At 40.2% G+C, this 24211-nt stretch overlaps 1 protein-coding gene across 2 annotated transcripts in view; it reads left to right on the top strand.

The window, feature by feature from the left end:
• The window catches only part of KPNB1 (karyopherin subunit beta 1), a 28110-nt gene extending 4155 nt beyond the window's left edge, over nt 1-23955 (top strand). The window contains exons 4-22 of one of the 2 annotated variants that reach the window (XM_064524661.1): nt 1790-1990; nt 4086-4238; nt 5277-5336; nt 5614-5703; nt 6148-6258; nt 7863-7964; nt 9171-9395; nt 9938-10129; nt 11525-11655; nt 12854-13001; nt 13316-13387; nt 15670-15814; nt 17585-17667; nt 18297-18404; nt 18656-18799; nt 18905-19010; nt 19368-19482; nt 20143-20304; nt 20861-23955. In XM_064524661.1, coding sequence (XP_064380731.1) covers nt 1790-1990; nt 4086-4238; nt 5277-5336; nt 5614-5703; nt 6148-6258; nt 7863-7964; nt 9171-9395; nt 9938-10129; nt 11525-11655; nt 12854-13001; nt 13316-13387; nt 15670-15814; nt 17585-17667; nt 18297-18404; nt 18656-18799; nt 18905-19010; nt 19368-19482; nt 20143-20304; nt 20861 — 2349 coding nt within the window. In that variant the 3' untranslated portion in view covers nt 20862-23955. Of the gene's footprint in view, nt 1-1789; nt 1991-4085; nt 4239-5276; nt 5337-5613; nt 5704-6147; nt 6259-7862; nt 7965-9170; nt 9396-9937; nt 10130-11524; nt 11656-12853; nt 13002-13315; nt 13388-15669; nt 15815-17584; nt 17668-18296; nt 18405-18655; nt 18800-18904; nt 19011-19367; nt 19483-20142; nt 20309-20860 lie in introns of those variants that run through there. The other variant, XM_064524660.1, reaches the window with a different exon arrangement.
• The last annotated feature ends 256 nt before the right edge of the window (nt 23956-24211 follow it).

Raw genomic sequence — 24211 nt, 5'->3', positions numbered from 1 at the left:
TTTTCCTTTGGGGATGATGAGTAACGAATTCTTGTACTTTCTTTTCTATCTGAAGTCTTCCATTTGCTGGCCTTTGTCTTTCATGAAACAGTTTAATCTGTATGTGCTTTGATGCTTTGTTGCCTATAGCATGTTTAATCTATAGAAGTATTAGGTTAAAAAGACAAGCAAATATGTGGCTGCTGCTTTTATATTGATGCATGTAAATACTTTTACCAAGCAATTTTTAAGTAGTCACCTGTGATTCTGGAGTTTATGGGAATGGCTTCCTCACTAGCTGATTTCAACTGGATTGATGCTTGCTTTTTATTCTTATACTTGAACAGCTTCCTCAACTGTTTTACAGTCTCATTAATGTCTTTGAGACGTATTTTATGTGTAAACACACATTTACACAGGCCATAGAAAATCTTGGAGTTAGTAGAATATAGTCATAAATACGCAAGTTCCAAATGTGAAATGGTATTTTTAAATTTTGTGCAGGTGTGGAATTTCCTGAGGACTGTTGTGTTCTTTTATAATTAAAGTACAGGACTTGCAATGACAAAACTATAGCGGCTGGGGTTTTTTTGACTTGCAAGTACGAAGGTGTACTTTGACGTACCCAGTGTTATGTAATTAATGCACATTGGCTATAAGCTTTTATGTAATGTTTTTGTCTTAATAGATGTCTCTGAATCTGTGTATAGTAGAGTATCGTTGGGCAGTTGATTATGATACAACTTTTAATCTTTTATTTACATTAGCTAAGATTGAAGTAGGTACGGGGAAACTTAACTTACTGTAAATTGGAGCTGTTGTATATTAAAAGCTAACAAAGCCAGTTTATTGCTGTCCCTCTGTCAAACTAAAGCAAAGTCCTCTGTCTTATCAAGCTGATATGTTGGATGCTTCTACTTAATTCCTGTCGACTGGCTTTTTCTTAACTTTGAGGATTGTCACTATTTCCATTATTCTATTGAGAAATTGAGTGGTCCATTAGTGCATGCTGATTAGATGGTAAATTTAAAATGAGTTAGCGGGGTCTCAGTTCACTCGGTTCCCTGCTGATCATGAAGCCACTGAAGTATTTGGTGCTCACTGCTACTCTGGATACCAGAGGGAAAGCCATGAAGCCTATCCCTTCTCGCCCATCTCAGGAGGCAGGCCAGGCTGGGCAAGGGTGGGAGGAGAGTTGTAGCTAATTTGGGAGAGGCTAAGTAACACCCCAAGTGCTGTATTCGCTAAGGGAATATATAGACAATTAAGATTTATAACTGAAAATTCTGAAATGTCTTCCCCTGCCCCCCTTTTTAAGAAAGTTATTGAAGTATACAAAAGAATGTTCTTCTGATTGGAATTGAAATAAATTTAAAAAAACTCTCAGTGCTGTTAAGATTATCTTGTCATAAACAATCTAGCATTATTTTGGGTTTTAAACCACTATTTGTTTAGCTTTTGTAACTTTGCTTTATAATACAAGCAGAAAAGAATTGTTCGGTGAGTCATCAATGTGCATGATGATATACAGCATTACGTATGGGACTTAAAGGATGTGGTAGAAATATGTGTAATCAGACAACTGTATCTCACTTCCTGAAATGGGTAACGGTGGGTAAGGTCATTTCAAACATTATTTGCCTGTGGTCAAGTGCTTGCAGAGCAAGAAAGCAATACAAACCAACTGCTTTATGGGCAGAAGGGGTGCATTTGGAATAACTTTATCGAGTGAAAATCTGGGTGGCAAGCTGGTGTCCATCCATCTCTAGTTACTGACATCAAATAATCATGTACGAATTTCTTGTCGCAGGTTTTGCAGACGCTGGGCACAGAAACATACAGGCCCAGCTCAGCCTCTCAGTGTGTGGCTGGTATTGCATGTGCAGAGATTCCCATGAACCAGTGGCCTGAACTCATTCCCCAATTAGTAGCTAATGTTACAAATCAACATAGCACTGAGCACATGAAAGAGTCGACATTAGAGGCCATTGGATACATCTGTCAGGATATTGTAAGTATCTTTTTAAAGTATGCTGTACTGCTACAACCTGTCCCCAGTGCCTTTTCCAGACTTTCATTTGTTACACTTCTATCTAATAGACCATAATGCTGTCTGTAGTTGTCTAATACTTGTCCTGAGGATATCTTGGTGTGAACAGAACAGCATGATGTATTAGTAAACATGCAAGAATAATATCTGAAGGAACTGACCTGCTTTCACGACACAAATCCAGGTCATCTTTCATAAAGTGCAGGCTTAAGGCTATATATCCCTCTGGTCATGTGATGGTGAGGGGTGCTGTTATGAAACTTTAAATGTCAGTTGTGTAAAATGGTTAAAGATAGTTGACAAATGTTTAATTCATTTGTGTGTTGGGGAAACTTGACAATTACCTTCATATGAGGGGTCTCTTTATCCTTAATCTAGGAATTTTTGATACATGGACAAGAATTTTTTCCTGACATGGACAAGAATGTTTTACTGTTTGAGGCACCTTCTATAGAAGTTCGTGTGGTTTTATTGCTGTAGTTTGTCATATCATGATGTGTTGCATCAAGTAGCTAATCCAAACTGCTCCCAAAACTCCTGTGTATTGTCTGACTTACCAGTGAAAAACAAAAATGGATTGCTGCTTTTTTGGTGTTACTTAATGCCTTAGAATGCGCATGCTTCATATTGCTTGTTGAGCATCAATGTGGTGAGTTAGAAGGGTAAATCTTCTCTTTGGTGCTTCTTATTGGGCTACAGGAGGTTTGTCTCATTTTTTTTAGTCTATCCGCTTACATACGTGTTGGATTGTAAGCCTATTCCGCTACCTCTTCTGTGCTTACAGATGTTCAAAAGAGTAGGGTGCTCTGGGGGTTGTCCCTTTTGCAGGAATAAGGATGGAATATTGCAATCAGTTTGGGAATCTTCCATTGTGGATGGAGAGGTCTGAAGAATGTAATGGCTGCAGAAGGGACCCTTCCTGAAGAAGAAAGGAAAAAGTCAGTGAGGGAAACCCCATAGGATAAAATGAGGAGCAATAATAGATGCATTGATGAGGACAAGTAGTGAAAGAAGCAGAATAAGGCATAAGAAAAGACCAGTGCAAATCAGATTTTTGAAAACCACCTGAGAAGATGCATGCTTTTCAGTACACTGATTGCCTGAACAGCTCGTGGCACTGACCAATGTAAAGTTAAAAATGAAAATGGAGCAAAAGTGCTGGGGGAAGAGGCTTGAACAGGGGTAAATTACTTCACAGAGACCAAATGATATAAAACAGAGGAAATCTACAATTGTACAGGAGAGGGAATCTAGGTGAAGCGTTGTTTGTTACAAGTTCATTCAAGACTGAAGTGCAAGTTAGTTATCTGCTCGGAAGATAAGTGTGGTTTGTTTTTTGGAATTTTGGGTGCCCTGATTGCTGAATGGGTATTTTGTAAACAAGATTCAGAATATTTGTAGTTTGCGTCGGTTGCATTGTGACACTATGTTTGTAGCTTTATAAAGCCTCTATGGCTTTATAAATTCTGATGTAATGATTAATAGTTATTTGGGAATGTTGCAGTCTTAAATTTACCATGAAGAAAAAATGAGTCTTTAGTCTGTATTCAAAGCTTTAATCTTTAAACCTTGAATGCTTAACGGCTAGGTGTCCTTGCTACTGGTCCATGCAAAGTTTCCTTGCCCCATGCTTAAAGAAGACAGTCACCTTTAACGAATAAAAGTATCAATCACAACTGCTGGTATAGACCCCTCTACTCAGAATATAGCAGAATGGAAAAGTCAATGTTTTTAACATGCTAATGGAATGAAGTCAAGTAGTCTGAAGCTTGTTGGCAGATTATTTGAAACAGTGGAGTTTATTTAGCATTTACGACTTAAACCTCTGGGATATGTGTACTCAGTTCAATCTTCCCTTTCCTGTTTCAGAAGCCATAAAGATGTCATGGTGTACAAATTCCTTGTGTTTTCTGGTGCTCAGAGTGAACAAAGAGCTTCTTGGCTTTAAATGTCTTAGTTTCTGTCTGTAGATTTCAGCATCAAGCTTTGAGAATACTTTAAAATATGGGAAAACAGTCATTCATCTGGCAATTAACTTTATCAATGCTTCATTTAGGACCCAGAGCAGCTTCAGGACAAATCCAATGAGATCCTGACAGCCATTATCCAGGGAATGAGAAAGGAAGAGCCCAGCAACAATGTGAAGCTAGCAGCTACTAATGCACTCCTGAACTCTTTGGAATTCACCAAAGCAAACTTTGACAAAGAGGTGAGGGGAAAAGAGTAACAGTTCTTGGCCTAAAATGCAGGGACTGAATCCATGGTCTATGATGAGAAATCATGCACCACGCTGAGTTTTGATGGATAATTCTGTTGCAACTGAGACTTGGATTCATTTCTCTAAATCTGGCGTGTCATTGTTGTAATGCAGAGATACTGTGGAACTCTTCAGAGATTCATCAATGGAAAGGAAGCATCACTGAATTTTTTTGGATAAATGTGAACTGACCTTAGAGTTTAGCCTATTAGACGCTCTGCTTCCTGATGAAACTCTACTCTATAATGCTGCTGTAAGAGTACAAGCTTGGATCAGCACTTTCTTTCAAGTGGTGTGGCAGCAATCCAGATTTAACTTTGCCTCTGAAAATTGTTGGGGGGAGGAAGACTGGTAAGAGTCTTCAGAATAGGGGCTTCTGATTTATTTCTTTTTCTTTGGGTTAAGTAGATCTTCTAGGTCCTTACCAAGGAGAGTACAGGGAAGATGCAATGGAATTAATATTGAACCTTCAGCTTAGAAGCTCTTTTAATGAAATGTTTTCCTAGTCTAGAGTCTAGCTGGTGTTGATTTGGATTAACTAGAGTCTTTCAAAATTTGAGGTGGAAGGTGCGTAATTTATTCAGGTGTATTTCTACTGGACTTCAGTACTGTAAATAGCTTAACTTACGTATGTTTCTTGGATTATGCAAGTTTGGGGGTTTCTTGAAGGAATTGCTGAAATAGTTCAGGAGACAACAGGGGTTTTGTTTGTTTCATTTTAGAGGAAGGTGGTCATCTTAGTACTGACCTATTTTTCTTTTTTGGAAAGCCTGCTAAATGTCTTTTAAAATTCAAGTTTGGGATTCCCATTGGGGGAAGAAATTATTTAAAATACCACAGTGAATGGTAAACTGCACAGTTCCTTCATCTTTAGGTGCGGTATGAGTGATTGTACTAGTCAAGACTCAAAATATGTCCTCCATAGGAAGACTTGCAAAGACTTTGATGCTTTTGTAATACAGTTCTAATATTCTTTTATTTCTTCTTCAGTCTGAAAGGCACTTTATTATGCAAGTAGTCTGTGAAGCAACGCAGTGTCCGGATACAAGGGTGAGTGAAAATATGTATCCTGATTTGTCATTGCACCCTTCTTGGGAAGTGCTACATAAAATAGGTAGTATTCTGTAAAATGATTGGTGCACCTGTGAATTCTCAGACAACACTTTAAATTAGAAGAACTACTAGGAGCTTATGAGAGCTTGTTACATGTGGAGTAAACTAAATCAGCAAAAAGGCAGGGTTATTGATCTGTGATAGGCTAGAATCATGCTTGTTTCTCGGAGCACTCGGAAGTGTCACATCTTTGATCCATTTTCTGCTCTTACAGGTACGAGTGGCTGCCTTACAGAATTTGGTGAAGATTATGTCCCTTTATTATCAATATATGGAGACGTATATGGGTCCTGCTCTTTTTGCTGTGAGTACTTAGTTTTTCATCTATAGTAGTTTGACCTCTGCCTGTACTCCTTTGTCTTAACCCGAGAGTAAAAATTCTTTCTTGCAGTCCCAATTTGTGTTTTGTTTGTTGTTTTGTTTTTTCCTTTGGACGTAGTCCTGTCCATGGCTGCGTGCTGTGGATACCTCTCTCCAAGCAAAATTCGTGAAACCAACATCTGGTGTTTCAGACGTGAGACTCCAAATGTCGGAGCAGTGCTGATTAATTGATTTGCTTGGCAGTCCTTACTAGGTGCTGGTCGCTGATAAGCCTCTAAATGAGGAGGGTGTCTTCAAGAACAATCGTGTGGCGTCTCATTTCAGACAATCTAGAATATTGTACTGCATAGTCCAAAAAAAAAAAAAAGAGCATGTGTTTGAGGAGGAATAACTTGCTGAAATATCCTTCTCTTTTGTGTTCCTAAAGATCACTATTGAAGCGATGAAAAGTGACATAGATGAGGTGGCTCTACAGGGAATAGAATTCTGGTCAAATGTCTGTGATGAGGAGATGGATCTGGCTATAGAGGCATCTGAGGTGAGCTTGCAAATGACTGCTGAAAAGTGGTGAATGCCCATGATCATCTGTTTGAGAATGTGGAAATACTGTGGCTGAAATGGCTCTGAAAGTTCTCCTGTTCTTTGGAGCGTAGTACTGTATGAAAGCCTATCTCGGTGCCTTGTATGGGAGTCCTGGGTCCATGATGAGACATCATGCACCACTCTGATATTACGTGATGCATGTCTGTTATGGAAGCTGAGACCTGAGGCTGCATGAAGCCCACAAGGCTTGTTGACTCTGCGGATATTATGTGCGCTGCAGACATCAGCATAGTGTCCTGGTGTCCAGCTTAGTTTTTTAGCTGCTAGCTTGGGTACTAATAGCTGTCTTACTCAAGGCTCAGCTATGGTTAATTTATTCTGCTGTTTAAGGTAAATGCGAAGTTACTCTAGTTAAGGTTGCACAGGGGTCTCCATTTGTAACTCCCTTTAACCCATTGCATTATTTTTTAGACTCCATAGGTTTCCTGATGTAAAACTTGTAGTAAAGGTTGAATAAAAACTGTTTTGCTTACTAGATTAGGATAAATTGGCTTTTTAAAGGAGCAAGATGATTTTAATGCCAGCCTGTCTGGGAATTGAAGCTACTTAAGATAAAGACTCTCTGACAGTTTGAGAATACACTGTGACATACCAGTGCTAGTTTTTTGAAAATGGTACATGACAGCTGCCTGACTACTCTATAGCATTCCAAAGTCAAGCCATGCTGCGCCTGTAAGATTAACCTAAATGCGCGTTAAGCATGTACATCAGGCACAGCGTAACATGAGAAAATTCTCAGTATCATGAAGATTTTTGAGCTATTGCTTCATTAAGATGGCATCTTGAGTTAGTGGAATATATGAACCGCAATGAAGGGAGAGCATTTCTCCCAGTTACCTGCTTTCTTTGAGGCATTGCAGACTTCATATGTTACACTGACATGTAATGCTTCTGGGATCTATTATTATAGGCATGAGCAACTTAGTCCTAACCTGGCGTTCAGAAAGATTGATCGTTTTATATATTTATGAGTTAAAGATAAAATTATTGGCTGAAATAAAAGTAATCATTATCCCTTACAATGCGCAGGCTAGAGATGAATTTGTAGTATTGTTCTGCATGCAGGTGCTGTTTGCATAAATTAGTTGAACAGATCAATAATAGCTTAAACTTCGAAGAGCTCTAGATGAATCATTTCCATCTTTAAAAGTAGCTAAATATACTTTTGTGTTGAATGCTCGAAATAGCGAGGATAAAAGGACAAGTCCGCAAGTAGCTTTAGTTTATATGCTGAAGACCTCTTGCTGCTTCTACTTGGGGTCACTTGTTACTTGCACATAACTGAAAATATTTATTTGCACTGTGTGAGGAGGGGCTCGATATGTGTATAGAATGGCAAATTGCACTTGTGCTTCAAATATTTAACTGGGGTTGGTTTGGGGTGTTCTTCAGATTCCTGTGTGTTACTGGTAACTTAGTTTGTGTTGGGTGGAGAGTAAAGCATGCAGAATAAGAGAACTTGTATCCATTGGAGTTTATAATTCAGAACTTATGCCTATGTAGCCACTGAGGATCATTTTGTAACCTTTTTTTGTCTAGGCAGCAGAGCAAGGAAGGCCTCCAGAGCACACTAGCAAATTTTATGCTAAGGGAGCACTACAGTATTTGGTCCCAATTCTAACACAGACGCTAACAAAACAGGTGAGTTGCAAATTTCCTGATGCATGTCGAAAAATATGTATGTTGCCTATCTTAAGTTACGTGAGTAAGTTCTGAAACAGTGATGCTACTCTTAAATGGAATGGCAAACTGTCAGTGGTGGCCGTTGCTTGCTTGCGTAGGCGGCTTCTTCCTATGTTCAGCCTAAAAGATACTTTAGGCCGTCTAGGATAGTTTGTAACAGTGTGCTTGTTTTTAGCACCTGTTATAGCAGTCCTTGGTCTGTGATGAGACACCATGCACCACTCTGACTGAATGATGCATTATTTTTTAGAGCTGAGACTGAGACTGCGTGGAGTATCATTTTTATGCTGTATTCTGTTAACACACGTTTGTATTTATGATATTTGTAGAGGCTTTATGGTTATCTATGTTCCTCATGAAATGTTCGTAAGTTTAAAACCAGTGTACAGTTTGTTTCATTTGAGATCCCGTTCTTGGAATTTTTAAGCTTTACATATTGAATTCTTAGGTCCACGTTTACTTAGTGCCTACTGAGCACTTCATGGAGACTCAGTCTAATCAAAATTAATGGAATTACTTGCTACAGCAGGTCTAATTATAAAATAAAACTGTTAATTAAGCCATACAGGATGGAGTTCATTTATCTTACAGTGGTGAACTGGGAAAATGCTTGTTGTGTTCTTAGTGAATCCATTGACTTGTTTCCCTGTTTGTTTTTGTCTGTTTGAATGTGGGGAGTTAAATTGCAGGATGTTTTAAAGTGATTGTTAAAACGGGAGAGATGAAACAGATAAGAGAATCACAGGTACACCGCTTCAAAGCAATTTGATAAGTGGCTGAGCTAGCAGTTGGGGGGAAGAAGCTCTTTAACTGGCTATATCTAGGTACAGCATGCCACTCTCTGCAAGGCAATGGCATGGATCAAAGAAACCTAAAATCTCAGTCTAGATGTGAGAGAAGCAGTGTGGAAGACGTATGAGAATAGTGTGGGTATGTCAGGAAAGAGCTCACAGCCTTAACCCAGGACAGGAAGATACAGACGATGCAATTCAGGTTGCTTCTCTGCCAGAGAGGTAGCTGGTACTTCATAGATCTGAATTTCTAAATATAACACTGTATAATAAGGCAATGTTACTTGCTGTAGATCCAACAGAATACCACTGCCTGTGACTGGTAAGGGATGTTGTTCTCCCAGACTGACCATGGGTATTGTTCTCCTCCTAGGATGAAAATGACGATGATGATGACTGGAACCCCTGTAAAGCAGCAGGAGTCTGCCTCATGCTCCTGGCAACCTGCTGTGAAGATGACATTGTTCCTCATGTGCTGCCCTTTATTAAAGAACACATTAAAAATCCAGATTGGCGGTACAGAGATGCAGCTGTAATGGCTTTTGGGTGCATTTTGGAAGGACCAGAGCCTAACCAGCTCAAACCACTAGTCATACAGGTAAGGCTCACCGTGTTCTCTTGGAGGCTCTTAGAACAAAAACTTTGATTTAGGTGAAGGATGTACCGGGGTGTAGTTGAGCATAAGTTACTTTGTACACAATTTACTTTACACATTGTTCTTAATCTGAGGAAAAGCAAAAGGATGCCTTCTAATCATTATGGTTTAGGGAGATTTGGGTAGCAGGGGCTTGGCATAGATACTGGAAGCTACTGTGATGAATTGTGTTGACTGTTACTGAAATGGAAATATTTTATCATGGGCTGAGAGCACGTAGTTGGGCTATGTAGCTTTCACTCGCAAGAATATACAGGACTTCAGAATACCTGACTCCAGATGCCTAAACTCTCAGGACTTATCCGCTGTGAAGTAACTCTATGACTCTTCAAATATTGGCACAATGGCTTAAATGGATCTAGAGGATGGATTTTGTTCATCAAAATTGATTGCTAGCTCATAGAGAATATGTTAACAGTCAAACAGTGGCAATTTCATATATGAAATATAATCCCACCTTTCTGCTGATGGCAATTATGTTCTAGGCTATGCCAACTCTAATAGAACTAATGAAGGACCCTAGTGTTGTGGTTCGAGACACAACTGCATGGACTGTGGGCAGGATCTGCGAGATGCTTCCTGAAGCTGCCATCAATGACATTTACCTCGCTCCACTGCTGCAGTGTCTGATTGAGGGCCTGAGCGCTGAGCCCAGAGTGGCCTCCAACGTGTGCTGGGTAAGGCAGTTCCTTTGCTGTTTGACATACGGTAGGTATATACCAAAAAGGGGAACACAGCTCGTGAATAAAGTCCAGTGCTTAAATGTTCTTAAATGGGCTTCAGAGACAACTCATGACTTGGTCATCCAGCACTCACAACTGTTGTGAACTGTAAGATAGCTCTGGTAAGGAGAAAAATGCTAATGTTAACAGGGTGTAGAAGTTGTCTTCAGTTTGAAAATGCTGTGGAAAATGTCCTTGAAAACAGATGTGACAAGCTCTTTTAGAACAGGTATGCTGGGATTTAACTTTTCCTTAGGGGCAGCTGGATTGCCTTTATGTCTTAAGGGAGACACAAGATACTTTGTTTCCTGTTTCCCATTCTTCTTGCCTTGATTTCAGAGCTAGTTTGAGGAGCAGGAGATATTTTGTTCCCTTACAGAGCTTTGATTTGAGTTCTTGGAGCCCCCTTGGGTTAGCGCACGGAGTTCAACTATCTTCTTCCTTATGCATGTTTACTACCAAGTGGCATGTCTGGGTCTTTCACTATGAAGAGGATGTGTCCCTTACCGCCTCTTAACAGAGCTACTCAATGAGAATTTGGCTAGAGATGAGTATTTGCACGTCAAAACAAGTTCTAGGAACTATACAATTCATTCTTTTAGTACTCCAGAGGTCTGAAGACTTCTAGTCAGTGCAGAAGCCTTTTCCCTGATCTGTTGATCCTGACAAAAGTTCATGTAGCTGTGGCTTTTGTCTCTTGAAGATAATGAATAGCATATATATTTTTAGATTGAAGTGAAAATCAGGAGGCTTTCATCTTTTTTGTTTAATCCACCTGTCTTTCAGAGCAGTTGCAATTGCTCTGCAGTTGAGAATTTGAGCAGTCCACAGCCTTGTCTAATGAGGATTTTAAGTTGTGATGATAATGCTGTAGGTAGAATCTGTTAATACCCTGTGTAGTTGAGACAGTTTGCCTTTATGCAGCTGGATTCCTGACAACTACCAGTTGCTGAGACCACTAATGCTGTGCAGACATTTGTCTGCAGACAGTTTAACCACCTTGCATGTTAATGCCACATTTGAAGTCTTTAACACTTTCACCACTGTTTTGCAAAGGTTCAGTGCACTAAGTAAATACCTGTTTGTGAAGAGAGCAGTTAATCCTGCACCTGTGTGGCTTTCTTTTTTTCTTTTAAGAATAAAAACATCTTACTTGAGCTCCAAATATAGGGGAAGTCTGGTTTCTAATGGGCTGTAAGGAATGGCATGTGTTTTTCTCTACCAACAAACCATTTCCGTTTGGAAATTGAATGCCATTCTGCTAATCTATTCTTGGGATGATTAAGATATGGAATATGTTTCTTGACTTGTGATGGTAAACTCACTAGAAATGGTTGTTCTCTATTTCAGGCCTTCTCTAGTCTTGCTGAAGCTGCTTATGAAGCTGCAGATGTAGCTGATGATCAGGAAGAGCCAGCAACCTACTGCTTATCCTCCTCATTTGAGCTTATAGTTCAGAAACTTCTGGAGACCACAGATAGGTAACATTAAATAAGTTGGTTTAAGCTGTACAAAGATACTTTTATTATTTCAGATCGTTGGTTGTCTTTCTCATGTAGCTTAGATCTGAATGGTGTTTTATCAGAATTGGGCTTTTTGGCATTGGTTGGAATACAAAATGCTGATTCCCCAGGAGGAAAGCTGTTCACACAGAATAATTTCTCAGTGTTTTGTCCATACCTGTTTTTAGTAAGCCTGGGGTTTTCTCCAAATGTTTTTTTCTGTGCTTTACTTTGAAGTTTTGCAGTACAGTATCAGACATGCAGATCTTTGTACGGTATTTACGACTCTTTTCAAGGTTGGCTAGAAGGCCATTGAATAACGGGATTGCAGCAAGACATAATTGGAAATCTGTGTGTGTCATATGGTTCCTTTTACTGTGACTATTTTATACTGTAGTTGTTGCTGTAGTGTTATTACATTTACATTAGTGCCAGGTACTCCCAGAAGAGATGGGGACCTAGTTAGGCTAGATAGTGTCCTTTTCTCAACTGAGCTGAAATATAAATAGACAAGACAAATATTTTCTCAGTTCTGCAGATGCATAAATAAAAAGGGTAATGTTGAACTCATAATCTGCCTTCAAGGTCACATAAGGAGTCTTGACAGCTCAGGGTTCAATGCTTGGATCAGTTCAGTCTTCAGTTGAAGCCTTCAGCTGCAGGACTACTTTTTTAAATGGTGTCACTGTCTAAACAGTTCAAAGTCTAAACCCTCTTGCTGTCTGGTTTACTTCAAACTAGAAGTGTAGTGTCTAGCTCAAGGCTAGGAAGCACACCAGTCATCTCAGCATAGATCTTGGCTATCTGTATTTCAGATTTAACATTCTCAATGATGTCTCGGAGGGATGTGAGGTAATAATGTAAGCTGCTCACCTCTTGAGATCCCTTCTTCCAGGTTAGGGTAATGGCACACTAGGGTATGTGAGCTTCAAGCTTTTTCTATTCCTGTCCTTGCTCTCTGTGACTAGAGATGTTGGAAATCATTCTTAGTAGTGAATGAAAAATGTCTCAAAAGTGACTTCACCAATTTCATTTACTTTGAAGTCTGTAATACGAGAATACAAATGATTCAGCTTGTCACAACACTACAATTTAGCAGTTACTGATTTACTAAAAAAGCGCTGTTTCTAAGCAAGCCTGAGCACTGAGAGCTGAAAATAAATTCCTTCTGTGATAGGCCTGATGGACACCAGAATAACTTGAGGAGTTCTGCATATGAAGCTCTGATGGAAATAGTGAAGAACAGTGCCAAGGACTGTTACCCTGCTGTCCAGAAGACAACTTTGGTCATTATGGAACGACTTCAGCAAGTGCTGCAGATGGAGGTAGGTAAACCTGAGCCATACCCCCATTATGGTGAGGGGTTTAAGGGAAATAATAGGTCTAATGTTGCTGTTGTGCTGTGGCTTCATCTGGCATAGAAAAATGAGTTTTGTTGCAGATTGTATATATTATAGCATCATGTATTTTTTATGTAAACATAGGTAAATATATTAAGCTTCTGGACAGTACCTTTATCTTAAAAGATCAAACATGTAGTTAAAATTGCTTTTCTGAAGCTCATAGCACTGTTAAAATTTGCTGGTTTTGCATGGACAGTGATCAAGTCTTTTTATATTTGAGTTTCTTTCTTTTTCAGTCTCATATCCAGAGCACTTCAGACAGAATCCAGTTCAATGATCTTCAGTCTCTGCTTTGCGCTACTCTACAGGTAAGTTCCTCTTCTTTACTTTGTGGTTATGGAAAAGAGGCAGTTTAGAGAAGTTTCTACACCCCAGAGAATGCGGACTTGGTTCTGGTGTTGAAATCTGAATGATGAAATCAGATCTTGTGTCCAAGTTGATGTGTGGGAGGTGATAAGGTTTGAAAGGCTTCAGCTCTTCCAGTAGAGTACACCTTACAAAATTGGAGTAACTTAGTGTGGCATGTTAAAGACAGTATACACTTTCAGATTGATTGTTATGTTGGCTGAAGATTGAACAATTGCTTTGGTTGGCACAAGCAAAAAAAACTCCACAATAGCTTTAATTTGTTCATCTGCCTCTTGTGGTTGGTGTTCTTATTTAAAATGGCACTAATTAAAATGCACTAAGTGTCCTTGAAATTAAACATCTGGTAATGAACAGCCCATGTGACTTGAAGCATTTGCCCACTTTAGTTTCTTGCCTGCTCTTACAAAGTCCACTGAAAACAGCCACTCTTTTTTCCAAACTACTCAGGAAACCCATCAGGCAATCTTTCTAAAATCGCATGATATTTGATATTGAAGCTTTCCTGCTAATACTGCAGAAAAAGTGGTGTGACTGTACTGTTATGCCTGGCTTGTTAAAGTTATAGGGCACTACTTTAAAAACGTATAATAGATAGAGCTGTGTTAGTGCTGCATCTATATGCAGCTTGCTCACAGAAAAAAGTAGGATTTTCTTCTGCGGGTGTAATAGAGTACTCATGTAATCTGAAATAAAAGCTGAATTACTGAATATCCATCTCTACTCAGATTTATTCCTTTTTTTGGTTATGTTATCTCTTAGCTGGAGTTCATCACTTTTTTCATTTCTATTAGTCTAGGAAACAGAACCTTTTCCTCAGCTGTGGGTAACAACCTGTTTCTATTGTCAATCAGTTTTAGCTTCCCATCTTCCAAACGAGGTTAGAAGGTCTCCTGGGCATTGTCTCCAAGTTGCTTTGAATCACTAACTTTAATCCTTCTTGTTTAAAAGCCAGTAGTGCTAACTGATACTTTTATTCTCTGCAATTTTTAGGGTAAGTTTTCAAATAATGGCTGGATAGAAATAATCTGTCTTTATGTTGGGTTTTAAAAAGGAGACTTCAGTATCTAGGATCTCTCCTTTTGGCACAATGTGATCACTGATCTCTTTCAGGTCATCTCTTTGCACTTGTGGGAAGTGTAGTGCCAGTAGCACAGATGGAATTAAATTGCTAGTTTTAATTTGCAAAGATACCTTGCTTCACTATCACAAAATCAGAACCCTAAGTATTTACAGTAGCTGCAGCAGATACTTAATACCACTAACTGAAAAATTAGCAGAGGGATTTTTTCAGTGTTATGTAGTCAAATGTATTATTTTGTTGCATAGTTCTTTCCTGCTGAAAGTATCCTTAAACATACAACAGGAGAAAAAAAAATCTAATGCTTAAAAGGATGAGAAAATCAAGGCCTATTATTTAATCAGTCAAAGTCAATCTCTTTGAAATGACTCAGTTTAAAGAATCAGACTTGAAATAATTATTTTCCCCTTCAGGTTAAGGGATCTGTCTTTCTCTTTTCATAGGAAATGCAAATTTATTTTAAATAAGGATACATCAAAGCTGTGTTCTGTACTCCACATGCTGAAAGAGACTGTCAGAATTGTGTAGGGTGAGCAGAGCATAAATTAAGTTTAGGTGTTTACCTAGAATGTTTCCTTGGTCCTCCTGCTAAATGTGGTATGCTGTGTAACACAGCACACGTGTGCTCACCGGGTTGTTCGGTTTGTACGTAAGGCTGCCTCTGCTCTCTAGATATCAGAATTGTTTTACAAACACCTCAGTGTTAGATAATTTGTGTAAACTTACTTTTAAAATTTAATTGCATGGCATAGAAGCAAAGCTTAGATGTGATCTATAATTGACAATAAGAGATTGCCTTCACATTGTTACAGTGGAAAATGGGCTTTGTTATAGGGCCAGATTTGGGCTGGTCTCATTTAATGCCAGCTACAAATGGAATGCCCAGAGAACAGCCTATGCAGCAGGAAAGGTAAATTCTGCTTGTTCTGTAGCTGGAAAATTGAGTGTAGCTAAAATGAATAGGCCTTTGCACTTGCACTGACAAAGCATATTTTTGCCGCAATAGAGTTCAAAGCAGTTATCTTCCTTTTTAGCAGCCTGAGGTGGTCATGAGCATTCAGAGCTAACATAGAACATGTAAAGGAATGATTCAGCCTAGCGTATATGGAAACGATTACAGCCTCTTTCCCCTTTCCCCACTAGAACGTTCTCCGGAAAGTCCAGCACCAAGATGCTTTGCAGATCTCTGATGTGGTGATGGCATCTCTGCTGAGGATGTTCCAGAGCACAGCTGGCTCCGGGGGTGTGCAGGAGGATGCCCTGATGGCAGTCAGCACCCTGGTAGAAGGTCAGTATTTCAGTGCAGCAGAGTATGGTGGTTGTGTGGGGGACAGAGCTGGTTTGCTTCATTCTCGTTTGACTATATGGCAAAAAAACATTTAGTTCTTGGTTTTGCTTGAGGTATGGTTTTGACCACACAGCTCACCACATTGATCTATGAAGCCCTGAGAGTAGCTGATTACGTTTGACTGTTTCTTGAATGAATGGCGCTTTTTTTCTGTTTGTTTCTGTATTTGCTGCAATGCAAATTCTGACGGAAAAGTAACTAGTGCAACTTTGTACAGTGCCTAGCACAATGGGAACTTCATCTCTTCATGCTGTCACTGTGCAGATCTAATATTATCTTAATGATTCATACTTGGTGCTGCCTGTGACCCATTTCCGTTTTGTAGAGTTTTGTCAATGGTTAATTAATATTCATTGTTCTTGCTTAAAAGAAATGGGTGGCGAAGATCAGCATTAGAATGAGTTAGAATTTGTGAAGCAAAATAAAATTTGCGTTGCGGCATTCCAGGCAGTTTGAGCTTCATGATTCATATTTAGAACATGCTGGCTGTGGCATGATCTCGAGCTCTAGGAATGCATTGTGTTGTCAAATACCCCATATGTGAATGTGAAAGTTAAGGTGCTGTTGAAAGTCTGTATGTAGTAATCTCATTGTCTAACCTCCCTCCTGCCCTGCCCCCTGCTTATTTCTAGTAAAAAAACATGCATGAGTTGGAAGTGGGTCTTGAGAGAGATCAGTTTGTAATGAGGGTCATAGGAATTTTTCTCTATGTTTCTGAGGCTGTTGGCATACCTAGCTTGTTCAGGATCTGTTCTCCAGGTGATGAGACCTATTCCTAGCAAAGAGGTACATGCCTAATTGCTCTGAGAACTCACAACAGCCTAGAGGTGCAACAGAGTTAGCTTTATCCTTTTATTGTCTGAAGGGGCTGCTCCAGATTAAAATGTTTTGGAGGACAAGTTTGTGACTCTGACAGGCTCCCTTCTCTGGAGAACAGCTTATGACTGCTCTAGAAAATGTTTAGTGGGATTGAGTGGGATACCTGCAAAGTGAATGAGAGAATTGGGTAGGATCACTGCCAGGTTAACTAGCAAGTCAAAATGAAAGCATATCCTTTATGATTAAAGGCCTTTCCACTTTGGATAGATAAGTTTGCATGCATGATAGTAGTAATTTAAATGAGTGGGGGAAGATAGTGGCCAGGAAGAGTAGCCGCATAATATAAAGGAAATATTTTACTCTATAAGCATCCTAAGAGTGCTCTACTTGAACTGCACTGAAGTGAAGAGATTGAGCAGCTGTTTCCAAAAGGAAGGCTTTACAGCTGAAAAACAATGTGAAAAGAATTAAGAATTTTTAACTGGTGTAAAGTGATGTAATGGTGCTCCCATTCCCAAAGCGCTGAACGTAAAGTGCAGAACTTTGTCTGAAGTGTGCCACGGCGTTCCTGTCACTCTGATCGGTCTGCTCAGTGAGGAAGCTCTCAACATGCTTTCTGAGCACAGGAGGGGGTGTGGTGTTTTTTATCTTCAAAGGCCTGCAAGGAATTGAGCTCTTCTGAATTTTGTTTTAGTCCAGATGGACCTATTTCACTGATGCTCAATTTTTGTGTAAAATCTAGTGGAGAATCAATCTGCTGTGTTTCTGTGGAACATGCAGGTACTGGTTTTGGGAGGAGTGTGATGGTGGGTTTCTGTCTTGTAGAATTTGAGGAAAAAGTGGTGTAGGCTAGAATTTTTTTTCTCTAACCAGAGTGTTTTCTGTGCACAGTCTTAGGTGGAGAGTTTCTGAAGTACATGGATGCCTTCAAACCGTTCCTTGGCATTGGACTGAAGAACTATGCTGAGTACCAGGTAGAGGTCAAATCAGGCAGCCTTTTGTTCAAAATCTCTAAATTCTCATCTGCTCCCAGATGCTGAGTTCAGCAGGTGTGCATCTGTAAAATACCACAGCTTCTGGTGATGAAACTAGAATTGGAGCCCCATAGATTTTTCTCTAATTACTGTCTGCATGCACAAATATAGACTCCCTTATACTTAATTCAGCAGAAGGCCTTTATTGACTTGACACCTGCGTTTTCACAGTGGCTGCATATTAGTTGGCCTTGATGAGGAGAGAGGTTGCCACTGGCTGTGAATTTCCATTAGTGTGTGAAGTCATGGTACTTGCTGTGGGGCTGATATTTAGAACACCTGGCTGCCGAATTTGGTAGCAATTGTTCAGTCCAAGTACCTGTCACTCTGCTGTCTGGCACTCTTGCTCTGCCTCTTGGGTAAACTTGTCCAGATCTTCTTTGCAGCTTCCAGCTGAAATGGTTAACAAAGCACAGACTCACCAGCTGTTACATGAGGGTCACTACTTGGTGATTCTAATGGCTACAGCCTCTCACCACTACTTAGTGTTCTAATAAGCTAAAGCTTCCCCATAGGATGTGGAAGGCTGACTCACTGGGTGGGTGTTTTACCTGCTGTTCTATTTGCAGGTTTGTCTGGCTGCAGTGGGCCTGGTTGGCGACTTGTGTAGAGCCCTGCAATCCAACATCTTGCCTTTCTGTGATGAGGTTATGCAGCTGCTCTTGGAGAACTTGGGGGTGAGTGTTTACCTTCTCATTAGCCAGCTAGTAACAGTTGGCTTGCATACTGAGAAGAAAGTGGGAGGTGGGAGAAGCAAAAGTGTTAGGCATGCTCTGAAGAGCTCATGTTTGACAACTATACTGCTTACCATTTGAATTGAATCCAAATTTATTGAGAATGAGGGTTGAAATTTCAAGTGTCCTAATTTATTAGCTTTTCCCCTTTTAAAAAGTGCAGCTAAACTTAATGGTGCTGAAATCTCTTCCAGAATGAAAATGTTCATAGGTCTGTGAAGCCTCAGATTCTTTCAGTGTTTGGTGATATCGCCCTTGCCATTGGAGGAGAGTTTAAAAAATACCTAGATGTTGTATTGAATACTCTCCAGCAGGCCTCCCAAGCACAGGTTGATAAGGTGAGCCAACACTGCACTTTGCAGTTCTTTCATTAAAACTGTAAACAAGTAAAGCATACTTCATCAAGGACGTTACGAAAGCATGTTTTCCTTTTGCCTTTCTAGTCTGACTATGATATGGTGGATTACCTGAATGAGTTGAGGGAAGGCTGTCTGGAAGCTTACACTGGCATCATCCAAGGATTGAAGGGAGACCAAGAAAACGTGCATCGTGAGTATTCTGTCCTGCTGTGTTGTTAACCATGGCTGAAATGCTAAATGGAGATAGGAAAAACTCCCTGAACAAGTTGTTTCATGAGAGTTACTTGTCTCATTCATAGGAATATTCTTGTGTAGATTCCTTTTTTGCGTGGGAGTAAATACTTTAACTCCCATGAGTAGGGAATGAGTTTAGAACTCTTCACTCTAGTTCCTCTTGCCTCTGGCAGACTTTCCTCCCCTAGCTTGGAGAGCTCTTCTGGGATCGAATTCTGACCGTCTGGGAGAATACTGGAAGCCCTTCTAAAAGGGCAGATGATTAAATGTGAGCTGTGTTTCACTCTGCTATAATAAAGTTGTTTTCTTACAGCGGATGTGATGTTGGTGCAGCCCAGAGTAGAATTTATTCTGTCTTTCATTGACCACATTGCTGGAGATGAGGATCACACAGATGGAGTAGTGGCATGTGCTGCTGGACTGATAGGGTAAGCACCCTAAACATATCTTAAAATTATCAGCAGTCATCAGCTAGAAGTTTTTGTACAATAGCCTGAATATTCCAAGTTGCAGTTTTCCGGCTGTCCAAAGTATTTAACATCAGTTCTGGATTTTTACAGTCCGCAGTTAGACACTTAAACCAAGGTGTAAAGTGAAAGTGAAGGACAGTACTCAGTGGTTAATGCAGGTGAGGTCCGTTAACTGATGGAGAAAACCTGTAGGTACAAATGAAAGCTGTGTGAATGTTACAGAAATTCCAGATCTTGGATTTTCAAAGATGACCTGAGTGGTTTTTTTAAAGAAAAAAAAAAAAAGAAAGAAAGAAAAAAAGAAAAACCCAAAACCTCAGTTCCTTGGATGTGGAGGAGCTCAGGTCTGGTGTTTGGTTTGTCTTTTTTATCTTTTCTGCTGGATTCAGGGAGGACAGTCTTTGAATGGGAGATTGAATGTCTCCAGTTAGTCACAATTTGAGGAAAACTGTTCAGCTCTCCTGCTGTTGAAATTAGTGACCATATGCAGCATTTTGAAAAGGACATTAGTTGTGAGTCAGATTTCCTTTTGCTAGCAAGAGCTGATCAAACTGGTACTGGCACTGGCACATCTGTTTGTGGCACTCAGCCTCAAAAGCCTCTCTTTCTCTTCTCCAGGGATTTGTGTACAGCATTTGGAAAAGATGTACTGAAATTAGTAGAAGCTAGACCCATGATACATGAACTGCTAACTGAAGGAAGAAGATCCAAGACGAACAAAACAAAAACCCTCGCTACCTGGGCGACTAAAGAACTGAGAAAACTGAAGAATCAAGCTTGGTAAGGGATTCCACCCACCTCCTTTTCATGTTGCATGATTATGAAATTGGCTAAACTCCTAAGTCTGAAAGACACTTCACAAAAGCTTTCTTCAATAGAAGGTTGTTTTTTAAATTTATCTTTCTGTAAACAAGCCCCATCTGCAGGCTTGTATATCAGAACAAATGCAAACATTGAGAAGCACAGTGAACTCCTTGACTTTTCCAAGATGAGATACAGACTTGAAGGCTTCGTGCATTGTGAAATGCGCCGTACTTGCCAGCCTAGGACAATGCTGAACTGCTCCGAGTGCAGTATTACTGAAGTCTTTACCCTGGTCATGTCAGCGTCTTTTAAAAGCAGCAGATTGTAGAAAGCAGGCATTGTAGCATATCTGCCTTCAGGAGATTAAGACTGTTCCAGCTTTGTCACGCTATGAGAACAATTCCCTTATTATCCCTGTTGTTTTTCCTTTAGTCATGTAAAGTTACTTTTTCCTCTTACTGTTAGTTTTTTCTTATCTCCTGAGTGTGGATTTTTATGGGTTTTTTGTTTGATTGACCCTTTTTGCTTGCAGATCTGTTACCATTGGGATGACACCTGAGACCCCCACTGGAAATCTCCAATCTTTTGAAAAAACCCGGAAGTGAGGAGTGTGCACGGATGCTGAATGTTTGGGAATGAGAGGATGAGTGAGTGAGGCTTGAAACACACCACATTGAAAATCCCGCCACAGCAACAGCAGCAGCGCTGTTAGTGAGCTGAGCACTGACTTGCGTAGAAAACTTGGCATCAGCCATCTTCAGGAAGAGGGAACGACCGATTTCTATTAAAGTAATAAGCAGTCTCTTCTTCCGGCAGACTAGGACTAGCTTTTCTGTCTTGGCCAGCGCAGAATGGAATGGCTGGTTTGGGAGAGAGGAAACTAGGTTCAACTGCGGTGCTCTTTGTCTGAGGTCTGGCTTTGGCTGCTGGAGAGAGATGGAGCCTGGGTCTCCAGCCTGCCTTCTGTAACCTTTGCCACACGATGCTGTCGGTGCATGGGATAAAGGAGGGGTGAAGGATTTTCAGTCTAAGAGTGAGTGTGTGTGAATGAGGCGGTATCCACATTCTCAACTTCAAGTCATTGCAGTTTATCTTTTCCCAAAAAAGGGTTAGCTGTTGCATTTCATAAACTAACCGAAGTTCAGTCTACTGATGCAGCATAAGAGATGTAAAAAAGAAAAGAGGAAAAAAAGGAAAGTCGCTCTTTAGGGCTTTTTTATTTTAGGGAAACACTGACGAATGTTCAGAGCTCCCGTTCTGAGTGACGCTTTTCATGATCTTGTTTCATCAAAGCGCCTTTCCTTCCTTAATATTGTTCAACTGTGAATGTAGAAATGGGGGAAAAAACTCTTGCGTTAGAGGGAATAGAAATAAATTGTCAAACGATTTCAGGCTTAAAAAACAAAAATATAAACGTAAGTGCTCCGAATTGGCAGTGAGAACGCAAAGGGAAAGATCTCTCCTGACTTGTACTGTAGCAGCCTGAACACCCACAAAAATTGTGCCAAAGAGTTGAAAAACAAAATAAAACTTCAGGTAATATTTTGGATTGCAAAATGAGGATAAATTCAATGTTCAAACAAAAATCTGATAAAATGCCATTTGGAAACTGCTTGGCCTTTTGTGCTCTTTATTTGATCAAATTTAATGTGGTATTGGTCTCTTGCTGCACTTCAAAAACAAAAAAAGGAAAAAAGAAATTTATATAAAATATATATATACTGACTTGAGCTTACACAAGACGGCACTTGTAAAAGGTTATATTTTTCCACTGCAGTTGAAGATTAATAAAATGGTGTCAAACATTCCCCACTAATTCCTTTTTGTATTCTTGGTTTTTCCAGTAAAAGGGGAACCCATTAACAATTTTTTAATAGAGTAGTAACAGTCTGATGGGCAACTCTGAAATGAATTGGCTGTTTACTGCTTCCCTAATCATGCAGCTCTCTATTTTCACATGAAGGATCAGAATCTCTCGTTTCCTCTTAAACGAGACATTTTTCTTTTGAGGAATAGTCCCTTGCTTATCCTAGATTGTCAGCAATAAGCCAAGAAAAATGGAGAAGGTGCAGGGTTTGAGACTATTTTTTCATTTCATTTTTATTAATGCAGCTGTTGATACTACCAGCATTTGAATCTGCAGTTTAACATGGGCATTTTTAAAAGCTGTTTGTGGGAGGGAGAGTAGAAAACCTTAGCCAGTATTTTTTTTTTCTTTTAAGCAGGTAGAAATCTGCTTTATTCCCCAATTTCCTTTTCCCAGTCTGATCCTAGGATCCATTACAATGGAGTCCACTTTTGTTGCCCATCTGCACTGCAGCATCCATAATAGCTCTTGTACAGGGTATCAGATATGTGCCTTTCAGTGCTGGGTTCAGAATGCAGTCGAAGTGCCGACCTTTGAACCAGTGTACAAAAATAATAATAAAAAAAAATCCCAGGCGTTTTGAGAGGAAAAGCTCTGTTAACTGGGCGAGCCAACCAGCTCCTGAACACAGACTAGGGAGTGGCCTGGGTCACATTTCTAGTAATGCCTTTTCTTTTTATTTTGTTTCTTGAGGTGGGGTGGGATTTCCTTTAAAAAAAATAAAAATAAATAAGCCATTCCTGAAGTTGGAGAGGGGGCGTGGAGGGAAGAAATCTGATCATTCCTCAGTGCTACCTGTTTCTGTCCTGTGTGGCTGTTCAGCTGTAGACAGCAGGAGAATAAAGTACACTGAGACAGTAGTGGAAACAAACCTTGTGTCTGTCCTGTTTGTTTTGGGGCTTTTGTTTTTTGGGGCTTTTGTTTCAGGGAACCAGTTCTCAAAGTAATTCTGAACAATGCAGGCTTTCACGTGAGCAATAACATCCTGTAGCGTAGCAGTGAGAAGAAACTGGGCTGTACTTCCAGTGTTTGGTGCCTAGGCTGGTAACTGTTATCCTTTAATCCTGCTACTACTGCGCGTTAGAGGGAGGGCCAAATACCTATTTATATACACTTTCAAAGAGCTGGTTTCGCTGCCTGGCAGACTTAATTAATAGAATAAATCCTTTTTTTTTTTCCTTGTTTTTGGTGCCATTTCAGCACTAGGATTAAAATGTGCTTGTTTCAGCAAAGCATTTCTTAGCTCGCAGCCCGGGCCCCGCACTGCGTACGCTTTGCTGCCGAGGCGAGGTTGGCTGTGACTTGGCCGAGAGGAAGTGCGGCTGTCTGGAAGGGCTGGGACGGTGTTGTCACAAGCAGTAGCTCAGCTCGTGTTGTGCTCTGGCACTTCTGTATCTCTCACTCTTCTTTCTCCTAATCAAATGTCTTGCCAGGCACAGATTGGGGGAAAAGTTTAATCTTTAAAAGTGCCCATTAATGCAATCCTGATGTTTTAGCTCAGAACCAAGTAAGTTCCTTTATTAACCTGATTTGTGTCAATTTGTCAGTCTTACCTAATGAGAAACCAGTGCTTTGGTGTTCATTTGGCATCTGCTAGCAAAGACCTTAATCTGCACCGACACTCGAGTACTGTGACTGTGCCACCTCCCGATTGGCTGTTCTGGCTGGTTAATAATGATTGGAAAGGACCCAATTACTAACAAATTGCTAGGATTGATTTATTTACCTTCTAAATAAAAGCTGCTTTATTTTTGTTTTCATTACTTTTGCTGCTTCATTTTGTAGAGCCGCTGCATCTCCTGCTGGCAGAGCTGCTCCTCCGCCCGCGGCGCTCGGCGAGACTGTGTGGGTGTGCGCTGAGCGAGTGACGATCACCCGTTTCCTCTTCGGGGGAGCTGAAGGTGACAGCAGTGTGTCATCAGCCATATGTGCCACTCAAACGCGCAGGGATAACGGCGCCGTGCGAAACTCTTCCCGGGCGCGGGAGCTTGGTCTCCCCTGTCCGTGATTGACTCG

This window comes from Dromaius novaehollandiae, chromosome 22, assembly GCF_036370855.1.
Source record: "Dromaius novaehollandiae isolate bDroNov1 chromosome 22, bDroNov1.hap1, whole genome shotgun sequence".
Classification (NCBI taxonomy): Eukaryota; Metazoa; Chordata; class Aves; order Casuariiformes; family Dromaiidae; genus Dromaius; species Dromaius novaehollandiae.
This window is presented reverse-complemented; position numbering and strand designations above follow the sequence as displayed.